This window comes from Peromyscus californicus, unplaced genomic scaffold, assembly GCF_007827085.1.
Source record: "Peromyscus californicus insignis strain IS unplaced genomic scaffold, ASM782708v3 Scaffold_22__1_contigs__length_63687245, whole genome shotgun sequence".
Lineage (NCBI taxonomy): Eukaryota > Metazoa > Chordata > Mammalia > Rodentia > Cricetidae > Peromyscus > Peromyscus californicus.
In genome coordinates, this window is record NW_026294525.1 from 14379102 (window position 1) to 14401471 (window position 22370).

Genomic DNA, 22370 nt, shown 5'->3' on the forward strand with positions numbered 1-22370 from the left:
TGAACAGAAAACAAGGATATAGTTTTAGCATATTTATTTACAAAGTTAATATTGTCAATATTAGTTCCAAAGGTGCTACTTTTAGCACATACATTTTGTGCAAACAGTACACACAGACACAGTATGTTTGAGAGTCAAACTTTATTCTTCTATAGGCTATGATTGGAGATCATTTACCAGCTTACTCATGGCTGTGCCAGAGTATATTTTTCATGGAAACCTTGGGAATCTGCTAAAAACTAAATGATGTTTCTGCTTCATTTAGAAACATCTATACAGTTAACAAGAATGTTTTTTAATTCAAATTTATTTATTGATTTTGTGTGTGTGTGTGTGTGTGTGTGTGTGTGTGTGTGTGTGTGTGTGTGTGTGTTCGGGACAGAGGGGAGTGGGCTATGTCGCTGCATGCATGTGGAACTGAGAGGACAACCCTTGGCCATTGATTCTCTCTCCTTCCACCACATGGGATCACACTCAGGTGCTTTTACCTGATGAGCCATTTCACTGGCTGTTGGGACTAATTTTTAGAGAAGAAACTTACGGAAGATTGTATTTGCCAAGTGTGACCTAAGATGGTGTTTGTGGCTTTTACCCTTGGCCAGGAGGTTCTGCAGATGCTCAGAATCAGCTCTGCAGCTCCCTGTAGACTTGGTCAGTTATGCACTGGAGGAAGTTCTCACTGCAAGCTTGCGTTGCTTCTGTTTCCAACAAGAAAATACCATCACCGGCTTGAACAGCGGCATTAATTAGAACTGGTTTTGCATTCATGAAATTTCCCACCAAAGACAAAGGATTCACTACCAGGAGTTTCTCTCAAGAAAATTAAATAAATAAACAAACAGACAAGCAAACAAACAGTTTGTAAACTACTCGATTGGTGGAGTAACTGAAGTTATTGTCTGGACATATGTAGCCTATGAGCTACTTGGCAAGCACTTTGCATATGTGATTACATGGATTTGCATATGTGATTACATTGATTTGTCTTCACCTTCTATAATGTGCTTGACATGACTTAGACACACCATCTTAGTCTGTTAAGCCTGTGCTCACAGGACACAGTGAGACAATATATTTTATATCTTAATATTTTTCCCTCTTAAAAAATTTTCATACATTTTAATATAATTCCATTTTTCCCTTTCAAAAGCAAGCATTAAAATGTGCTCTAAATAGGTATCACAATAGTTGAAAAATAACATGTAGAAAATACTGCATGGTAATACTCACCTCTAATCCAGACTTTCACAAGTAAGAGATAGGAGAATTGTCAGGGCCAAACTGAATTACATAGTAAGACTCTCTCAAAACAAATTAAGAAAAGAAGAAACTGAAAGAAGGAAGAAAAAGAAGAAAACTATATAATTAAAGTGTGTTCATCTTAATACCCTCTAAAATTGTGACTGACATACTCTGCCTTTGATTAACATAGTACTTGTTTGCTGAAAGTGACTGGGTTTTATTCAAAACCTTAAAGGAAGCACTGTTATCAGTTTAGGATGTGACATTGTTTTCTTTGCTGCTCACACTCAGGCAGATCGGAATAGAGGTGAAAGACTTTGGGAAGAGTTGGAGAACTGGGTTGGCCTTTCATTCAGTCATCCATGCCATCCGGCCTGAGCTGGTGGACCTGGAGAAAGTGAAAGGCAGATCTAACCGAGAAAACCTGGAGGACGCCTTCACTATCGCCGAAACACAACTGGGCATCCCAAGACTACTTGATCCCGAAGGTACACAAGAAAGCCTCAAGTGTTATATGTGAGCCATAGCATGTGTGTATGTACCCGACCCACACATTGCATGACTTCTGGGATTCCACAAAGAAACATGAAGCTGGAGAGGGCATGACGGAATAATAACAATCTGTTCTGTGTCTTTTATGTGTTTGTCACCCTGTTGGGGGGGAATAGATTATGATGCCAATGTTCCAGGCAGCTCTTTGCCATTGGCATATCAGCTTGGTGCACAGAACTTAAAACACCCTTTTGATGGCTCTAAATTCATATTTCTCTACCCAAAGTTCAGTGCAACTCTCAGACCTCATCAAAGTTTCTTTGACCATGGAAGGTGGTTAATGCAGGAGCACACAGCCAATCAAAGTGTCAGGAATGAATATCAGTGATGTCTTCAGTCACAAACGGGACATGTGTATCCTTCCCACCTCCCCAAGGCTAAGGGAATATGCAGAAGAGATGGCAGAAATCTTGTAGGAGTCAGTCGTTAGAATAGGAGGGAAACAGTGTCTTCTAGTATGACTGGACCACCGCACTCATAAACTCACAATAGCTGTGGTTGCCTGTGTAACATCAGATTAGTCAACATTCCAGCACAGAGTGGGATGGAGTTCATGACTGCAGCCATAACTGAGGAGGTATGGACAGCTAATGGCTTCTAGGGAAGGTGGAGTCATTTGTCTTTAAGGGTGGGGCTCCTGGTAGGTCAATGATGCTGCAGTAGATAGTTCTACACCCAGGAATATGTGGGTAATACAAATTGAATTCGATAGGTTTTTTAAGGGACATGAAGTTTGAGAGAAGGCAGGTAGGAATGAATCTGGGAGGAATTCGGGGTAAATATGATCAAATATAGTATATGAAGTATCAAATAATTTTTTAAAAAGATCTTCTGTGTGTGAGGGAGGGGGCTGTGATAGGGTAAAAAATTTATCTATAACCTCCCCAAAGTCTGAAAGAATTAGAAGATCATAAAGGAAAAATCACATATTTATAGAATGGGTAGCACTTAGAAACGCTGCTAACCACCCAGTGTTGGGAAGTCAGTCAGCAAAGTTCCCAGGAGTGACTAATATTTATCCTTCTGGTTGTTATTGGAAAGGCTGGCAATCTGAAGATATTTTGGAAATAGGGTTGGCTTTTTCAAGGCCTCAGAGACAATTCGGATACCTTCAATAAGTGTTAATAGAAGAGTAAGTTGTTTATTACGGTGAAATAAAAATGGCCAAGTAAGTTATCCAAGTGCTATAGGTCATTTTTTTATTTGGCTTGGTAATTATGGGATTTCTACTTAATTAGTAATTTGCACATTCATTATGTATAAATATAAGCATACAGTGAATACAAACATGTTAAAATGAGCTTTTAGAACGAGCTCCCTTGACTCTACAGCGAAGAATATTTCCTTGCATTTTCCAAGAAAAACTCACAGACACCTGTGTGGGGTCCCTCAGATGAGAGGCCTGTGAAAATCCTTGCCTGAGTGAGGATCCTGTGTTGGGTCCAGTGTTCACTAGCACAGGCACAGGCAAGATCTTGGCCTTGGTTTTTTTTTTTTTCCACAAGAAAATCAGGTGGAAAACTACACATTTCAGCCATCAACTTAGAGGATGAAAGAAAGACAAAAATATGAGGCTGGAGACGTGGCTCCATGGTTGAGGGCACTGGCTGCTTTCACAGAGGACCTGGGTTTAGTCCCAGTACTTATAGGGTGACTCACAACAGCCTGTAACTTCAGTTCCAGGCATCTGATGCCCTTTTCTGGCTCTGTTGGCACTTACATATGCATATACTCAGGCACAGACACTTAAATACATCTTTTATTTTTTTTTTATAAGTCCAAGTTTCCTAGTGCAGAATCATTCTGATCCCCTAACATAAGACAACTTTTTGATCAGAAGCTGAGACCAAGCCTGGTGTGGTGACACACCTTTAATACCAACACTTGGGAGGATAAGTTCAAGGCCAGCCTGATCTACATAGTGAGTTCCAGGCCAGCCAAAGTTGCATAGTGAGACCCTGTCTCAAAAAAAAAAAAAAAAAAAATTAATGAAAACATAAAACTGAGTTTATCTGTTCTAGTTTGCTTTCTATTATTGCAATTAACAACAGGACCAAAAGTGACTTGAAGGAGAGGTTTATTTCATCTTATAGCTTATGGTGGTCCATCAAGAACCAGGAACTCTGAGCAGAAACTCAATGCAGGAATCTAGAGGCAGGAACAGAGATCACGGAGGACTGCTGCTTACGAGCTAGCTTTTCCATGGCTTGCTCAGTTGGTTTTCTTACATGCCCAAGGTCACCCACCCACCCAGGGGTGACCCCGCCCACAGTGAGCAGGGCCCTCCCATTTCAATCATTAATTAAAAAAAAATGCCTTACAGAATTGCCCACAGGGTCTGACAGAGGCATTTCTTTTTCTAGTTTAAGCTCCCTCTCCCCAGACGACCCTCCCTTGTGTCAAGTTGACGACATCTAATGAGTGCACTCCCAAGTGCGCAATTCTCTTAATGCAGACTCTTCAAAATCCATATAGCCAATCTGAATGTATAAACTTTTAGAAAGATGGATTAAAATAGAATAATACCTTTTATAGTAGGTATTTTAGAAATATATATATATTTGTATAATTAATGGAATATATTAGGTATCACTAAATTATGCATTACATGTTAGTACAGAATTAACAAGATATATTAAATCATGACATAGGTCATACGTTAAATATAGCTTCTCTTTCCATTTTCACATTTCCAGAAGCAATTTTACTCCCTCTTCACATTGTGTCTTCACCTCAGAAATTTCAGATTCTTCATTTTATTCCCTTATTAAGTCACAGGAGTCATCTCACTCTTTATAAATCCCTAGAAATTAAATCTCAAGTCTCAAGGGGGCTTTATAAAGTAATGAGTTAGTTTCGTATTTGATTGTGGTATTTGGAGTTTGTTTGTTTGCTTCTGGCTGCACACATTGCTTTGCAAAGGGGTTGTTACATTTGATACTTACTAACTTATTTACATTTGAGTGGTGTGTGTAGCTCCACCCCATGTATAATTACTGAACACGCATACATTTTTTTGCCTGATTTATGCTGATTTTGCACAAATATTAGTAGGTTCAACAACGATGTTGATAGAGATGCTTTAAGGCTGTTTCTTAAAGAGTGTTTGTCTAAAGCACTGTAATTTGGAATGTCCACAGTGAAGAAGCTCTCTGAGGAGTCACATGTAGTAAAATTGATCAGAGCACATTATTTGTGATTTGGTAATATTTACGACTATGCAAGCAGTCGCTAGCATTACACATGTGGGCATTGTGATCCCACATGCTCACTCAGATTCTCAGCTTCCCATGTTACTGTATTTTAATTAACTGACAGGTTACCTAAGTAATCATGCAGTATCTTCAATGAATGATTAATTGGCCTCAAAATGACCTACAAGAAATGTGTGCTACCTTCCCCAAAACTCTGTCTCAATACGTGTCACTTTTCAGTGTGACAACATTTTCTACCCAGTATCATCCAGACTAACCTGTTCTTACTAGTAATTCTATTTTCTTCCTGGTTCAGGATGGAAGTTTGGGGTACCACAGCTACATTTCAAAACTTAATGTCAATAAACACCTAAGAAATGAATTAAATCATAATTGAGTTTTGTTTTTGCAGATGTTGATGTGGACAAGCCAGATGAGAAGTCTATTATGACCTATGTAGCCCAGTTTCTGACGCAATATCCTGATATCCATGGTGCAGGCTGTGATGGGCAAGACATCGAGGTAGGGATTTGTTATCTCTGAATTGATGCCCACTCCATGAAGAAAGCATACTTTTTTTATTAAGAAATTTTTTATTTATTTTCCATACCAATCACAGATCCCCCTCTTCCCTCCTCCTGCCCCTCCAGCCTTCCCCCAACCCACCCCCTATTCCCTCCTACAAGAAGGTAAGGCCTCCCATATTTTATACATGCATACTGTTTTGAAGAAGTTGATCAGACTGAATTGTAATATGAGAACAAGGCTGTAAATTTAATTACAACTGAGTAAGGAATATGTATCTGCAGATAGGATGGGATTAGCAAAGATTTCTCTGCTTCATATGACAGGTACATCAGGCAGAACATTGTCAGTAATAAATGTTATAATTAAATGGAAATTAAGGAGAGTCAGCAGTTGAGGTCTTTAATACACCACATCAAGTGTACACAAAGTCTGGTGGTTCCTTGTGCTACTCGATCTGCTGAAATTTAATTTAGAATTTCAAAGTTTATATATTTGCAGAAAACACAGACATAAGGCATAATTTGCACAAGTTCTAATTACTCACTGTAATTAGATTTTCCAGCTTTCAATAGTTCAAGTGACGTTTCGCTTCTCAACATGCTCAGATGACCTACGTTCACTGTCACAAAATTTAAAATCTTGGACAAAAAGAAAATGACCTGTATTTGACCTTCTAGAGAGAATGTGTTCTGGGAAATGCAAACTAAAGTACTGTGTTGCTATTACTTTCTAGCATGTTTATGTATATGTAGACTCACAGTATTTTAGAAAAAAGTTACAGCACCCCTGCACCTTCAGGTTTTTTTGCATTAATATGAAAAACTGCGCAGGTCATTGTGGGCATGGACAATAATTTATTTGTATAAGCTTAAGCCTTGTAAATTCCCAATTATCTGGGACAAATAACAGGATGAAATGGTCTTAGAAGATTATTTCTTTGGAGTGCAGTTCCTACTTTCGCTTGAATTTTAAATTGTCAGTGATGTTTGACGTCTTGATCAGGCTTCCATGGAGAATGCCTGTCCTATTTTGCATTCCAGTTGGCCCACCAGATGCCTCATTTCCTAGGATGTGACAACGACGGACACAGTGTTCTAATACTTGGAACTCGTGTTGCATTCTTTTAAACTATAGCATAATGGATTTGCCACCACACAGTTTAAATTTTATTTTAAGGTTAAGCAACCCAGGGCACATGATGAATGAGTTTCTGCGATGCCTCTGTCTCCATTGCCCTGATTTCAATTGGAATTTTGGAGCTGTTTGAGAATATAAAGAAAATCTATACAAAGCAAATGCTTTTGAAGAAGTAAATAATAAAAACTTTAAAAACAGGCCTGAGAAGGAAAGAGTCAGGGAGCAGAAGCCAAGTCTGCAAGAACAACAGGTATTGTGCCGACAGGATGAGTCAGTGTCTCAGGAAAGGATGGAGTGAAGCAAAGGTGACCGCTGTTTCAGGGTGCCCCTGGGCAGAATTCCTAGAGTGGTCGGTAGAACTGGGCTTCTTAGAACTATGGTTTAGAAAGCTTTTTTTGTTCTTGATCTTTCCAGCATCCAGGAAAAGACTGACCATTAGAATAGTTTACCGTGATTATAAAGCGAATGTTCCTGAGAAGCCCAGGAAAGACTCAAGCGAAGCCCATGCTCTTGCTAGTGTGGATTCATATCAGGGTGTGGTAGATCAGGCCTATAGGTTTTGATGGCAAACCTGGACTTGCAAGTTGCTGTGTGGGTGAGAAATTTTATTTAAAGTACTGGAGTCACCCACACACAGCACAGGTTTCCAGTGCTTTCATATTTGAAATGTGTATATGTTCCCCAAAGTGGATTTATGAGTGATCTGGTGTAGATGTATCCAACCTTCTTATTAGATAATAAACACAGAACCAATGCAAAGAAGAAAGCCAAGAGGTCAGAGCTAAGAGCTAAAACCTTACCCTTCCTCCTGCGGTGGTCCTACCTCTCTGAACCAGAGCTACCCCTGTGTTAAAGTCTTTATATAGAGTTCCTGTCCTGCCTTCTCATTGGTTGTAAACCCAACCACATGACCGCCTCCTCACAGCCTGTCTGTATAGGCCTCCAGGTTTTCCATGATTGGTATTAAGATTAAAAGCATGTGTATCCAATAATGGCTGCATCCCTGAACACACAGAGACTTACCCAGCTCTGCCTACCAAGTGCTGGAATTACAAGCGTACGCTACCACTGCCCTGGTTTCCTATGGCTTGCTAATAGCTCTGACCCCCGGGCAACTTTATTTATTAACATACAAATAACATTTTAATACAAATAAAATATCACCATAATCTGGGTTTTCAGTTTTTACTGTGGGGGTGTCTCTGATATGAAATTTTTGTAGACAAGTAACTCTAGGCTAGTGACATTTGATGAGCAAAATAGGATATCTGTGAGCAAGAATTAAGGCAAAAATCCTTAGAAATGAAAAACCACACATACACACTCACATACACACATAGGACACATGCCACACACACACACACAGGACATTTACACAGGATATACACACAAAGGACATAGAAAAAGGACACAGACACAGAGAACACACACACACAGAACACACACATACACAGAGGACACATGCCAAGGAGACACACACACACACAGGAGACACACTTTTCAGTACACTTCATGAAAGAGGCTTCAATATTAAGAGATTAACAATAATGTAGGAAATATATTTTGACTATTTAAAAAATATTTTCTCCATCCTTTTCCTTAATAGTAAGACTTGAATGACATTTTCCTGGTCATCTTAAAATTAACGTTAAGAAAATGTTTCATAAACTTTGTTCCTTGATGTGAGCTTTTATATATAGGAAATAAGCATCTAAAGCTGAATATTTTAATAAAATATATTTTAGAGCTTGCATTTCTCAATGCCTTTAATGGTGCCTACCAGTATAAATAAACTTTGCATATTTTACTGGTTTCTGTATTAGGTGACACATGCCATCCCTTCAGAGTCTTTGGTATTTGTTTACTTGGGTCTTAGTAAATTTCTTAGTCCATCTGAAAATAATAGCTTACTTTTGTATATTTGGTTTCTGTATCCCTTCTATGACTCTATTTCAATGAAATATGTTATGGATGCATTGAAAATCTGATTTCTTGGGCCGGTGGCTTGGCACAGTGGGTAAAGAAGCATGCTGTCAAGGCTGACATAGGGGCTCAAATCCCTGGGCCTCCATGGTGGGAGGAAAGAACCAACTCCTGTAAGTTGTCCTCTGACCTCCATATACATGCAGTGGATGTACGCACTCCCCACCTAGTCCTTACACACGTACAAAATAAGGCAAATGTAAATAGATGCATATTCATACATGTATACATACATGCACACATACATGAACACACACACACACACACACATATATATAGATATATATATATAAATTTTCTTACTGAAAGTGTATACTTACTATGCCATTCTTCAACCAATAAAACCAGTAAAGAAGCTTTTCACTTAAGATATTCCGTGGGCAATTTGTACTAAGTCATAAATGAATAAAATATGCCAGTTGACTCAGTTAAATTACCTAATAACCTTTCAATTACTTTTTTTCCCTCAGAATATTATTGGCCAACCTCAGAAGGTACTGCACAGTCTTAACTGCGGTACTCATAGAGAAACACATATTCTGTCAGGGGAAAATGAGTCTATATAATCTTTCCTTACACAGTTCTTATAAATATTTGAAATGATTTCAAAGCATGTTTACAAATTATATATATTGCCACATATGACTATTTCAAGTTCAAATAAAAACATAACCCGCGGCCGGGCGGTGGTGGCGCACACCTTTAATCCCAGCACTCGGGAGGCAGAGCCAGGCGGATCTCTGTGAGTTCGAGGCCAGCCTGGGCTACCAAGTGAGTTCCAGGACAGGCACAAAGCTACACAGAGAAACCCTGTCTCGAAAAACCAAAAAAAAAAAAAAAAAAACATAACCCGCCAGCTAATTTCATTGACTTACTGGAAGCCATATGTAAACATTTTTAAGTCATTATATGTCTTAAACTATTATCTATCAATAGACAGATGCCTCCCCAATGATTTTCATCTTTTTCTACATAATTTTGCTCCTGATTTATGTTATGTGTCTGTATATTTTCATATTGTTAGGAATTATTTCCAGTTTTCCCAACTTTTGCAAATTTTATACAAAATTCTAAGGTAAGATTGAAGGAGCCTTGAACAAGCATTTCGAATATTCTCCATTCCTTAGCTTCTTCATCATTTCTTTGCATGTATTTTTTCATGCTTACCTTTCTTTTAATATGTTAATTTCATGTTAATATAATAATATATTAATTTTCCTCCATCATGCAAATTCTTTTACTTTCTAGCATAACAAATAATATGTGCCTGTGTGACTAAACATTACTGCCAACTTAAGTCCACTAATTTTTAATTAAAATAAGGTATCAAATAATGTACTTAATAGCACTAATAGAGATTTATAATGATTACGTTGACTTTTCTGAAATGTGACAAACAAAAGTAGAAATCAAGCAAAATGACTATTTTGACATCTTAAACTATTAAGCAGAGAACCACTGAAAAGGTAAAGATCCAGTGTATCTCCAGTGTGAGGATATCTCTTTGACTCAATATTGGATCATGTGGCTCAGCAAAGTCAATCTATGTAGTAAATACTTAGAAGTATTTGCAGAATGAATGTTCGTGTTCAAGGTCTTGAGTGCTTAGACTATCTTTTAACATCTCCATATTTCTTGATATAATTTCTAGAGACCCTGGGCATAAATAATTTCTAGACCCTGGGCATAAATATCTATCAGTGCAATAGACTTATGCCAACATGGGGATAGAAAGCTAGAAGTAGCCGGGCGGTGGTGGCGCACGCCTTTAATCCCAGCACTCGGGAGGCAGAGGCAGGCGGATCTCCGTGAGTTCGAGGCCAGCCTGGGCTACAGAGTGAGCTCCAGGAAAGGCGCAAAGCTTACACAGAGAAACCTTGTCTCGAAAAACCAAAAAAAAAAAAAAAAAAAAGAAAGCTAGAAGTAACTAATTTTATGTCAAATATGAAATTATCTTTATTTCCTGATCCACACAACCTAAGTTTTGGCCTTTATAAACATGTCATAAAAATATAAATGTGCCTTTGTGTTTGAGAGGGAGAAAGGAAGGGAATACTGGCGGTTTAGCTGCTTGGTGTTATGATGTTTGGCATGAAATGTAGGCAAAGAGACCTCCGTACCTTTTCAATGCATGTAGAAGTCACCATTTGAAGAAAAGCCATTCAGCCTATAGTTTATGAGACTCTTGGTATTGTTTGGAACTTCATTTCCCTCTTACCAAGGGAGACATTGACTGTAAAAGTGCCTCCTTTACCTTTTCAGATGATCTGTCCCTCCCCATCACCATGGGAGTTAGTTCCGTGGGACAGACTCCACTACAGTTACTTCAGAGCACAATCCTCCATGATTCCTGAAGTCATTTCAATCAGTAACCAGCAGCTGCTCTTAGGGTCAGTTCCCAGTGTATGCCAGAAGCAGATGTTGACAAGATACCTGTCATGGAAGGCTGGCAGTGACATTCATAGCTCACTGTGACAGAGGCCAGGGAGGGTGAGCGGCCACTTTGACCTCTCATTCCTGAGAGATAAACGGGGTATTTTCCCTGCTGGACCACAACTGTGCATTCATTTTTAGTTCATTGTGTGCATGAAAACCAAACAATAATAAAATGTGACCTTGATTATATTCGCCTGCTCATTCAAAAGAGCATCATGGGTTAGAGCTGAGGGTTTGCAGGCTGGCCCCAGTTTCAGTGTTTTCTTGATAAATATCCTACCAATTAATCATTATTCCATAGTCATCTGTTGAGAGATTGAGAGTGTCAAGCCCCACATTAGCCACTGGAGATAAAAACAATGGCAGACAGCAGGCTGGATGGATATAGGGGCTAAGACTGCTACAGGTTCATAGAGGAGAGTCCTCTAGGTGGCTCTGTATGCTGATAACAAGCAGCCTGGGGGTTGCCTGAATATTTGTTTGTGATAGAAATTCTTGAGTCTTTCCCACATCTATTGAGCCAGGAAGTCTGGGTGTGTGCTCACCATCTGGCCTGTCACAGTCCCTCCCGGTGAGTGTAATACCTTTTAAATGTTGAGATGAACTAGCCTAAGAAACTCCCAGCTCAGACTTGTATTTCAGGAAGAACTCTCAGAGAAGATCTCAGGAACAGGGAAAAATAAGTGTTCAGGAAAAATAGAGCCACATCTACAAGACCCAGTGATGGGACAGGTCACAGATCATACCAATATTGTGTGCCTGTCTCCGTCCTGAGCGACATCAAGTTATCGCCCAAATAATATTAAGGATGTGTGATTGGTCAGGCCAGGAAGATGCTGTAGTTGACAGCCATTTGCAAGTGCACACACACACACACACACACACACACACACACACACACACACACACGTGAAATCAGTTTCTATTTACTTTGGCATTCATATAAGAAATAAAATCCCATGAAAAATTAGAATTTTCACTTCATTGATACTGGAACGTTTCTGCTTTTATTTTTAGATATGGGTAAGTAAAAGAATACTGGACAATTCATTCTGCAGATGACTTGGTACATCTATAATAGGAATCATGCAGCAAGGGTGTAGAAAATAATATTGAGCAGTCTAAGTGTGTTTTCTGTGTATATCTTAAATACAGTAATAGTATATTTAAAATAGTAATATGTGTAATTTGTCTAATGTTATTTTATGATGACTTCTTGATAACCAAAATTTATCCCATCCATAGCAATTCCCTGGGTTAATCAATGACCATGTTTTGGGAATCAACCCTCAGGCTTATGTCTCTGTTACAGATACCACTTTTTTTCTGGGTATATTTTGGATGCAAGATGTTCTGTTTTGAGCATGTTTTCCCCTTATTAATAAGCTGGTGCCCTAACTTAAGTCAACACAAACTTACCCATAGTGTTGATGGAAGGGAAGGAAGGCGGATAATTTTAGTGCTTAAAAGATATCTCATCAAATCAGTTTTATTTCTTATACTTCAAAAAGATGAAGAACAAGGAGAAGAACATTTTCAGAAATATATGGTGTGTACCAAATACTAATTATAATCAGAGATTAATTTTATGGTTACTAATAACATTGCAATGTTTCCCTGGTTTCCAGAGAGAAGACAAGCTAATTTTGAAGGAAACCAAAGTCTGGATAGAACAATTTGAGAGAGATTTGACAAGAGCACAGATGACTGAGTCAAGTCTGCAGGACAAATATCAGGTAAGTGTGCAAAAGAGATCTAGACATTTCCAAAGCTTTTCATGAAGAACTGAAGATATATCACATAATGTGTGCCTAATCTGCCAAATCATATTAATAAGAAAATTCTTTAAATAAGTAACAAGCATTAACTTAAGTTTGAACAGAACAATTCTGATTCTATCTAAGTGGGTACTTTGAGGTTGCACTATGCCCTCATTACAGAGAATTAAGTTGCCATCTTTTTTTTTTTTTTTTTTGGTTTTTTGAGACAGGGTTTCTCTGTGTAGCTTTGCGCCTTTCCTGGAACTCGCTTTGGAGACCAGGCTGGCCTCGAACTCACAGAGATCCGCCTGAAGTTGCCATCATTTTTGACAGTTCAATTTTATCCACAACACAGGACAAAAACACGGAGCCATTATTTTCAAAGACCTTTTGGGGTTACAGATGTCAATGGACATAAAAATCCACTAAGATAAACAACTGATTTGAGACCCCAGAGAACTACTAAAATAAATGGAGTTTAAAAAAGAATTTCATAAGTATTTGCTGAGGGTCCACAGAGGGAATGAGTTTCTTCTGTGACCTGTCCAGGTCAAGACGGTTGCCCTTGAGCTGAGGTCAGAGTACTGTGTCCAGTCTCCCTACGATGTCACCAGCTGACTTTCTGCTTTCAATTTACACTTCCAAGAAGAACTTGCCACAGCAGGTTTTTCCCATTAAAAAGTTGTGACTTCTTCCCTGCCGAGTGGCCATTTTCCTCCCATTTCAAATTCCACTTCATTTTAGTGGGCAAGCTAAATGTAACACATTCTGAGCAATATTCTCTCACATACTCCACCCTGTTATAGTTCAGCCCTTTTTCTTTTTTTTCTACCAGAAAGGTGTAGTGATGTGAGACATCCAACATGGCAGACAATAAAGGACTTGAATGTGTAATGTTATACAACTTTTATAAATATACCTAAATTCAGATGGCCATGCCATCATTGATATGTTTTTTTTCAACTTGGCAAAACAATAAGTTTTAGTTTATACTTAGTTTCCATGGATTCTTTTGCTTTGAAACTCAGTGTAATCTTTTTGTTTCCCCAAAATAAAATTCTCTTCGAGGAGCTGCATTACAAAATGATTAAGCCAGCAAACTGAGAACAGAGTATAGAAACAGAGTAGATGGGTTTGTTTTGTTTGTGAGTAAATTTTAGCTGTAGCACAAACCATCAAAAACTAAATCTCCCAGCAGGACCAAGTGTAATTTTATCAGGGGATCAGGAAACAAGCAAACAAAACAAACAAACAGGAAAAGAAAGTCTCCTTCTGCACCCATGACTGTCAGCATTTAAAACAAAGCTGAACTATCCACAGTCTGCATCTAAGGGAAATTCTCCTTCATGTTCCTATTATGTAATCCATATTTTCTTCTTATTCAGCTCGTCAGAAGCAACACAGCTCTAGTTTTTCCAAAAACAGAATTCTGTAGGACAGAATTAAAGATTGCTTTCACATTTTGGTATCCTCTGAATTTCATTAAGTCAGAGGGAGGGAAGATGGAGCTTATGGTTATGGTTTGTGTTCATCAACTCCCCCCAGTGTCCTTCAAGGGAATTTGCATGTTTGTAACTGAAATTCTCTCCAGAGTCTGCTGGACCCTGGAGGGTTTCCTCTGCTCTCTAATCTAACTGTACATCTTAATGGCATTTCCAGTTCAAACCTGGAAGTGGAGTCACGTTTTAGATGTTCAAATTTATAACTAATGGTTGTTTTCCATTCCTTATCTGTGAATAGAATCACTTTGTATATGTGCTAGTTTATTATAAAAAATGTACAACTTCAGGATGACTATTTTTATATTAGTTTCAAGCCTATGGTTAGAGATCTAAACATAATGAAATTTTAAATATTCTGTGGCATACTTAAAATTTTATGGCATAAAATTAAATGATTATTATTTAAGTAACAAGGCCCCAAATGTAACCTCTTTGCACAGGATTTCTGAAATGTAAATCTAAGTATGTTTAATTCAGCATTATTTGACACATGTAATCAATATGATAATATTATAATGTCTATATAATAATATGATGTACTATAAATAATATTATCTCTTGATAAAGCAATTATTTTGTTCATTAGAATATATAAATTCATAGTTGTATTTAACTATGCTTCCCTGGCAAGCATGAACAGGTTCATAAATGACTTAACTAGAAATTAATCCTTTTTCATGTTTTAAACTTATTTTTAAGTAATAGTTGTACTCTTTAAAAGTTTCATGCATCATATATATGCATCCACCACCACCTTCCCTCGACTTTTCTTAGGGCCCCTCACCCCATGTCTTCCCCGCTTCATGTCCTCTTTTATTTATTATTGTTATTGACAACCCCTTGAGCCAATTAGTGCTGCCCCTGTGTGCATACGTGTACGGCCACAAACTGGAGCATAAGCAAACTACCAGCTGCCGTCCAAACGGGGGAGTGAGTCTCCCTCTCCTAGGAGCCATCAAGAGTCAATAGCTCCTCAGCTAAGGCTGGGGCCTCAGGTGCCCTCCATGCTGGAATTTTGACTGGTTCGATCTTGTGCAGGTCTCATGCAGATAACCAGAGCTGCAGTGAGTTCATGAGTGCAACAGCATGCCATGTCCAGAAGTGGGCACCCCACAGCTTTCTTTCCCATACACCAGCTATTACTTTTTTTTTCTGCTCTCTATGGTGACATTCCCTGATCCTTGAATGGTTGAAAGTTGAGATACATGTCCCCCACACAGCAGAGCACTCAGAATTGCTTATACTCTTCACTTTGACCAGTTATGAATCTCTGCATTAGCTACAACCCACTGGAAAAAAAAAAGAAGTGTCTCTTTAAAGTCAAGAGCAGTCCAAATCTACAAGTAGAAGGCAGTTTGACAGCATGTCCATTTAGCAAACACAATAGATTCTCCTACTAGGGTCTACGACCTCCACACTCATGGGTTTTTGACCATTTTTATAGTAACAGACACAAGATCGTGCTTGTGGAGGGGGCACAATCACAAAGCACCTGTGACCCTCATAACCACTGCCCATACCATTGTCACACCAATAGGCACGACCTGTCAGTGGGTCATTATTGAAGCATGCTGTGTCCAGCACTAGATAAGAGTGTTGATGTCTCAGCAGCCTCCTTAGAACCTGGGGGCACTGTGTGAGCGAGCCAGGAGAGAGAGTTTCCTGGAGATTTCTCTATGTCCTGTAACCAAGTTAGTGGGGTCTTCAGCAATAGGGTCTTGCTCTCTAGTTATGGTGGACAAACAAAACAGTGGCCTGTGTTGTTTTGTTGTTTTTTTTTTTTTTTTTTTTGGTTTTTCGAGACAGGGTTTCTCTGTGTAGCTTTGCGCCTTTTCCTGGAACTCACTTGGTAGCCCAGGCTGGCCTCGAACTCACAGAGATCCGCCTGGCTCTGCCTCCCGAGTGCTGGGATTAAAGGCGTGCGCCACCACCGCCCGGCTCCTGTGTTGTTTTGGATGCCAGTAACTCCTGAGGAGGTAGCTTATGCCTGACACTGAGATTTTCATTTCATAACCCGTGCCTTCAGGGAGCATCATTGTCCACCTGTGCAGGGTACTTCTGTTCAAACTCCTGTGTGTGTGTGTGTGTGTGTGTGTGTGTGTGTGTGTGTGTGTGTGTGTATGCAAAGATATATTATAAACTAGTTGATTTCCATAAGGTGTCACCATGTATCCTTAGTTTGACTAACCCACCCCCCCACATTCTCATCTCCCCAAGACCTCTATCCCAATTTAGCCCTTTAACCCTGAGGATATCCCACCTCTCCCTCCATGTCACCTATGCTGTACTGCCCCTCTAATTGAATTGGGGAGTATGTGGAAGATCATAGGCTTCTGTATAATTTTGGTATGCACCCTTCATTTTAGTTTAACCTTCCCCCAATACCTCCTTTTCTTGTTCCCCACCCCCCTCCATGCTTGATCTCCTCCCAGTACTCTCTCCCTCTCCATTCATTCTCCCTGATCTCCTCCTAATATTCTCCCTCTCCATTCATTCTCTCTGATCTCCTCCCAGCATTCTCCCTCTCCATTCATTCTCCCTGATCTCCTCCCAGTGTTCTCCCTCTCCATTCATTCTATCTGTACTCTACTATCCTCGCCCCTTAGCTGTCTACTTTTAGTGGCCCATTTCCAGTTTCCTGCCTTCCACATGGACTCCAGGTTAAATATAAAAAAACCACCACCACAACAACATTTCAAGGTAGAGTCTACATATGCAAGTGAACTGTCCGAGTGTGTCTTTCTGGGCCCAGTGAGCTCAGTCAGAATAATTGGTTTTTGTTGTTTTTTTTTTTTTTTTTCAGTTCCGTCTGTTTCTACCCAGACTTTGTAATTTCTAGGTGTTAGCCTTGCTTTTGCTACTTGCCTAATAATGTGTGTGTGTGTGTGTGTGTGTGTGTGTGTGTGTGTGTGTGTGTAGATAGAGCCAGAGAGGATGATGTGTAGAAAGCATTAAACACTGTCAAGGTCTTAGGCAGGCTCAGTGTCGTAAGTGGTGTTGGTAATGTTGTCAACAACATAGCCAAGTGCTCTCCAAATGGACAGGATCCTTACCTGGGGGGTGGGGTCTCCTTTGTTTCGGGTTTTGGGGACTCATCACCACGTTGTTGCTGTGTTTCCTCTTTTAGTCGTTTAAGCACTTCAGAGTTCAGTATGAGATAAAAAGGAAACAGGTGGAACATTTACTACAACCACTGCAGAGAGACGGCAAATTATCGCTTGAGCAAGCTTTGGTGAAACAGTGCTGGGAAAGAGTGTCCTCCAGGGTAAGCTTCATCTGGATCTGTGTGTCTCAGCCAAACTCTGTTCCACTGTCTTTCACACGGGGTTATTGCATAAGTCCCTGCTCCCTCTGACTGAGGCTAGAGAGGATTAACCATGGGAGGATTAACACTTGCCCTCTGGTCAGGTCCCCTGTCCATTGCTGGAAGTGCATGCTCTAGCAGCCACTTCCCGGCTTCCCCATCCCAGACATGACTGCCATTAGCAGGGGACAGACAGAACTCCTGAAAGACCTCCTGGGTTCTGTCTCTGTCCAGACTGCCCTCCCCGGTTGTTTAGAAAAGGTGATTCTTATCTTGGAAAAGACTTTCTGAAATAGTCAAACCGCTTCTCATAATCTATCATCCTGTTTTATGAGCAGCTCGGGACCTTCCTGTACCAACAGGCAAGCTCATATTCTGTACTTGGAGCATCTCTGCTTGTCTGGTCATTCAAAAATGTGAAGGAAAAGCTGCTTCATCTATATATTACCATCCTTCATCAAACCTTAACCATTAAGAATGCAAAGCTCTGGACATCTTCTAGCACCAACAGAAATATTTTACTTGAATCTACCGTGTTATTTAATTTGATAATTTCATGTTTCCTAAAAACTTTATCAAGGAATAGGAAGTTTCTAAGCTGGAATTCCTGCAGGCCAGGAGATGGTTCCTGAGAATTGGGGGGAAATGAAGAAATGGAGAAAATTTAGCAAAACACCTTTGGTTTCTGGACAAGGGAGATGGTTAAACTAGCATAGCACTTGCCACACAAGTCTAAAGACCTGAGTTCAATCCCCGGAACCCCTGTGAAAAGCCAGGCACAGTGATGCGAATCTGGAATTCTAGTGGATAAAATCACTTGTTATGTGAGCCGGACAACCCAAATCCAACCCCTGGAGCCTATGTGAAAAGCTGAATGTGCCTGTGAACATCTGTAGTTCAAGTTCTCCTACAGAGAAATATGAGGTAGACACAGGAAGCCTAGGGCATGCAGAACAGCAGCAGCAACAAGGCAGACCTTTCATCAAAACGATGTATATAGAGAACAAACCCATGAAACGCTGTCCCCTCACCTCCACACACCTGTCATGACACACTCAAGTCTGCCCCTAATCCTTGCGTGTGTGTGTGTGTGCGCATGCATACATGTACACACTAAATAAATATTTAACAAGAAAGATATTAAAAATTTTCTAAAACTTTTGTCTTTGTCTAGAGCTATCTAGATAACCTCAGTTTTTCTGGAGTCTTTCTGATGGTATGGGAGACTTCAGTGGGGTTCTCACATCTGGTGTGTTAATGCTGCAACCTCTGGGCTTGTCAGCAGACCTGGCCACTTCCACTCAGTGTGACTTTTGTCGCACTGACATCAGTAGTCATTAAGTTACCCCCATAGACAAAAATCACTTACATGTACTAACAATGTCCATTTCTAATATGTATTTTGTTTCCTCAAAATTGACTGTGACTTTGATTTCCTTCTCATGCTCACAGCATCAAACTCTGAACATACTTCCTTTGATGATATTTATTGAATTATCCTGGGTTTTTAATCTTCAGTCAACCTCACTTTCTGTCTCTCTCCCTCCCCTCACTCTGGTGTGTGTGCATGTATGTGTGTGTATACACAATTGCATACATGTATACAAGATACTCACAGATGTACATTCATACATTTGCATGCATCGCCATGTGCAATTCTCACAGAACTAGAGTTTTTAAATTTGACTAGGGGTGGTCCAGGGACCCCCCCATCCCTACTTCCTCAGGTCTAGGATTGGTTACAAGTAGATGCCACCATGTACAGGTTTCTTGTGTGCGTTCTAGGAACCAAACTCAGGTCCTCATGCTTGTGTGGGGAGCACTTCCCTTTTCTGAGCTGTCTTCCAAGACCCTCTTTGAGCCTTCTGTAGATTTTTAAGTTCATTTAGGGGAAATTTTAGGAATTATCTTCTGAAGCAGAGACACTGTATTCTCTGTTTCAGCTCTTTGATTGGCATATACAGCTGGATAAATCTCTTCCTGCACCTCTGGGCACCATAGGTGCCTGGCTGTACAGGGCAGAGGTGGCCCTGAGAGAAGAGATCACCATTCAGCAGGCCCACGAGGAAACAGCAAACACAATACAACGGAAACTTGAACAACATAAGGTAAAATTCTGCTTTGACACTGTCTTAGTTATTTTTCTATGGCCGTGAAGAGACACTGAATAAGACAACTGACAAAAGGAAGCCTTTAGTGCGGGTGCTCACAGTTCCAGACACAGTCATGACCACTACACAGGAGATAGAAATGGTCCTGGAGCAGGTGTTGAGAACTTACAACTGATCCACAAGCAGGAGAGAACTAACTGGAAATGCAGTGAGCTTTGGAAATCTCAAAGTCCACCCCAGTGACACACCTCCTCCAACAAGACCACACCTCCTAGTCCTTCCCAAACAGTTCCACTAACTAGGGACCAAGTATTCAAACACAGGAGCCTCTACTATAGACCCTTTGGGGACCATGCTCATTCAAACCACCACAGAAACCTTTCCAGCGTGACAGTCCTGGAGTCCCTAGAGAGGCAGGTCATCAGAACTCACACAGGTATGCCCCTCTGAACGCCCACCCTATGTAGTTTGCATACATCTTTCTTGGAGGTGCTATAATCTGTATTTTTCCTGCCTATACTCATTACTGATAATTTCAGTACTTTGATTTCTTAAAATATCTCCCAATAACTCTGAGGTAGGTTTTTGTATCTGCAGCCATCATTATTTCTGTTGCTATAGGTTATGTTCATATTTTTAAAAAGGTAAGCTTCCAGATTATATGAATTTATGTAATAATATGATTGACCATTGACTCTATACCTCACCTCTGTATTCTTTCTCAAAGAATGACAAAAAAAAGCTTCCAGTCTGGATACTTAGGTTGTACGGGGGGAATAAAGGCCTTGGGATAGAGTTGAGGGCTTTGATGACCTGTGTGTGGTTAGTGTGTGACTGTTCTCGAATATTTTGGAGAGATACAAGCTTAACTCACAACACATGCTATTTTTGATTGACCAAACGTTAATGCAGCTGTGCATATTTTATACCCCTTTTGTTCTGGCAGTATTTCTGTTTTAGCAAATATATGAAAAACAAGATGATATGTAGAGATTTCTCCTCATATTGTTGTCAAAAATATTTTTTCTATCAACTGTTTGATGTGTTTTTAATTATCTGAAGGAGAAATTCTTATCTATTTAGAAAATAATCAAAAACCAAAGTCAGGACATATTTGTCTCATGCATCAGAGATCTTGGTTTTGGAATTCCTGATACAGAGATACATGCCATGTCATTTGATTTCAGTAGGCAAAATCCCAGACTAGCTCATCTAACAGTCTGGCACAGCCATGTTGCACCATCAGGAACGTCACTATCACTCACCTCCATTTACACTTTTGCCTTCCTGAGATATGCTCAGTGATTTCAGACACTTGCATTTTTAAAAAAAAGTTCTTAAAGTTGACTTTAATTGATACAATTATTGCATACTTTTATAGACCTCATTGTGATGTAATAATGTGGAACAGTCAACCCAAGCTACTTAGTGCTATCCATTACCTCAAATGGTTACCATTGCTTTGTGAGTACTGTCTATCTCTTTCAGTGATTCTGAGTATGCATTAGCCTGTCCCTTCTTTAACTGAAACTTTCCCCTTTTAATACAATCTTCCTGTCCCCATCTATTCTCTGCCTCTGGTCCTGGTTGCTTGTGGCAATCACCATGCTTCTCTCTGCTCCTATAACTTTAACATTTTAGATTTGAAAATAAGTAAGCTAGCCAGGAGGTGATGGTGTATGCCTTTAATCCCAGCACTTGGGATAAACTCTCTCTGAGTTTGAGGCCAGCCTGGGCTACAGAGCAAGTCCTAAGACAGCCAGGTCTATCCAGAGAAACCCTGTCTCAAAAAAACAAACAAACAAACAAAAAAAAAAAAAATATATATATATATGTGTGTGTGTGTGTGTGTGTGTGTGTGTGTGTGTGTGTGTGTGTGTAATTGATTTGTCAGATATTCAAGTTCAATTTGGGATTTTTTTTGTCTTTTCACTTTCAGTCTATGTATTTATTTTTAAGAATATTTTTGTATTTTTGATATTATAATTACATCATTTCCTCCTTCCAAACCCTTCCTTATATATTCCCCTTGCTCTCTTTCAAATGCATGTTCTATTTTTTTATTATTGTGTGTGTGTATGTGTGTTCCTAAATATATAAATACCATCTGCTCAGTTCTTATAATGCTAGTTATATGTGTATGTTTTCAGAGATGACCATTTGGTATTGGGCAACTTCTTGGTGTGCTCTTCCCTAGGAAAGACTATTTCTCTGGCTCTTAGCAATCCTTAGTGGCCTGTAGATTTTTGTCTAGGGTTGAGGACTTTTGAGTCTCTCCCCTTCCACATTAAGATGTCTCTGAGTGTCCTTGTTCAGCTCATGTTCAGGCAGCCATGTTGCTGAGACTTCATGGATATAGCTTCTCTGGCATTCCTAGGAGACACAACCCCACAGAAAACTTCTGGTTCTTTTGGTTCTTAAAAATAGTTGTTCCCCTCTTTTTCAATGATGCCTGAACCTAAGATGTGGGAGTTGTGTTATAGCTGCATCAGTTGGGCCTGGGCTCCACAACTCTGCATTTTGATGGGTTGTGGTTTTCTGTAGTGGTCTCCATTTGTTGCAATGAGATATTTCCTTAATGAGGTGTAAGGGCTACACTTAACTGTGGATATGAGGGTCAA

General features: G+C 39.7%; 1 protein-coding gene across 18 annotated transcripts in view; it reads left to right on the forward strand.

The window, feature by feature from the left end:
* Positions 1–22370, forward strand: part of Syne1 (spectrin repeat containing nuclear envelope protein 1) — a 477641-nt gene that overhangs the window by 111515 nt on the left and 343756 nt on the right. For 15 of the 18 annotated variants that reach the window (XM_052750933.1, XM_052750946.1, XM_052750935.1 and 12 more), the window contains 6 exons: positions 1534–1730; positions 5401–5510; positions 9661–9711; positions 12701–12808; positions 17462–17599; positions 19582–19746. In XM_052750933.1, the coding sequence (XP_052606893.1) occupies positions 1534–1730; positions 5401–5510; positions 9661–9711; positions 12701–12808; positions 17462–17599; positions 19582–19746 (769 nt within the window). The remainder of the gene's footprint in view (positions 1–1533; positions 1731–5400; positions 5511–9660; positions 9712–12700; positions 12809–17461; positions 17600–19581; positions 19747–22370) is intronic. The other 3 variants (XM_052750951.1, XM_052750940.1, XM_052750941.1) reach the window with 1 other exon arrangement.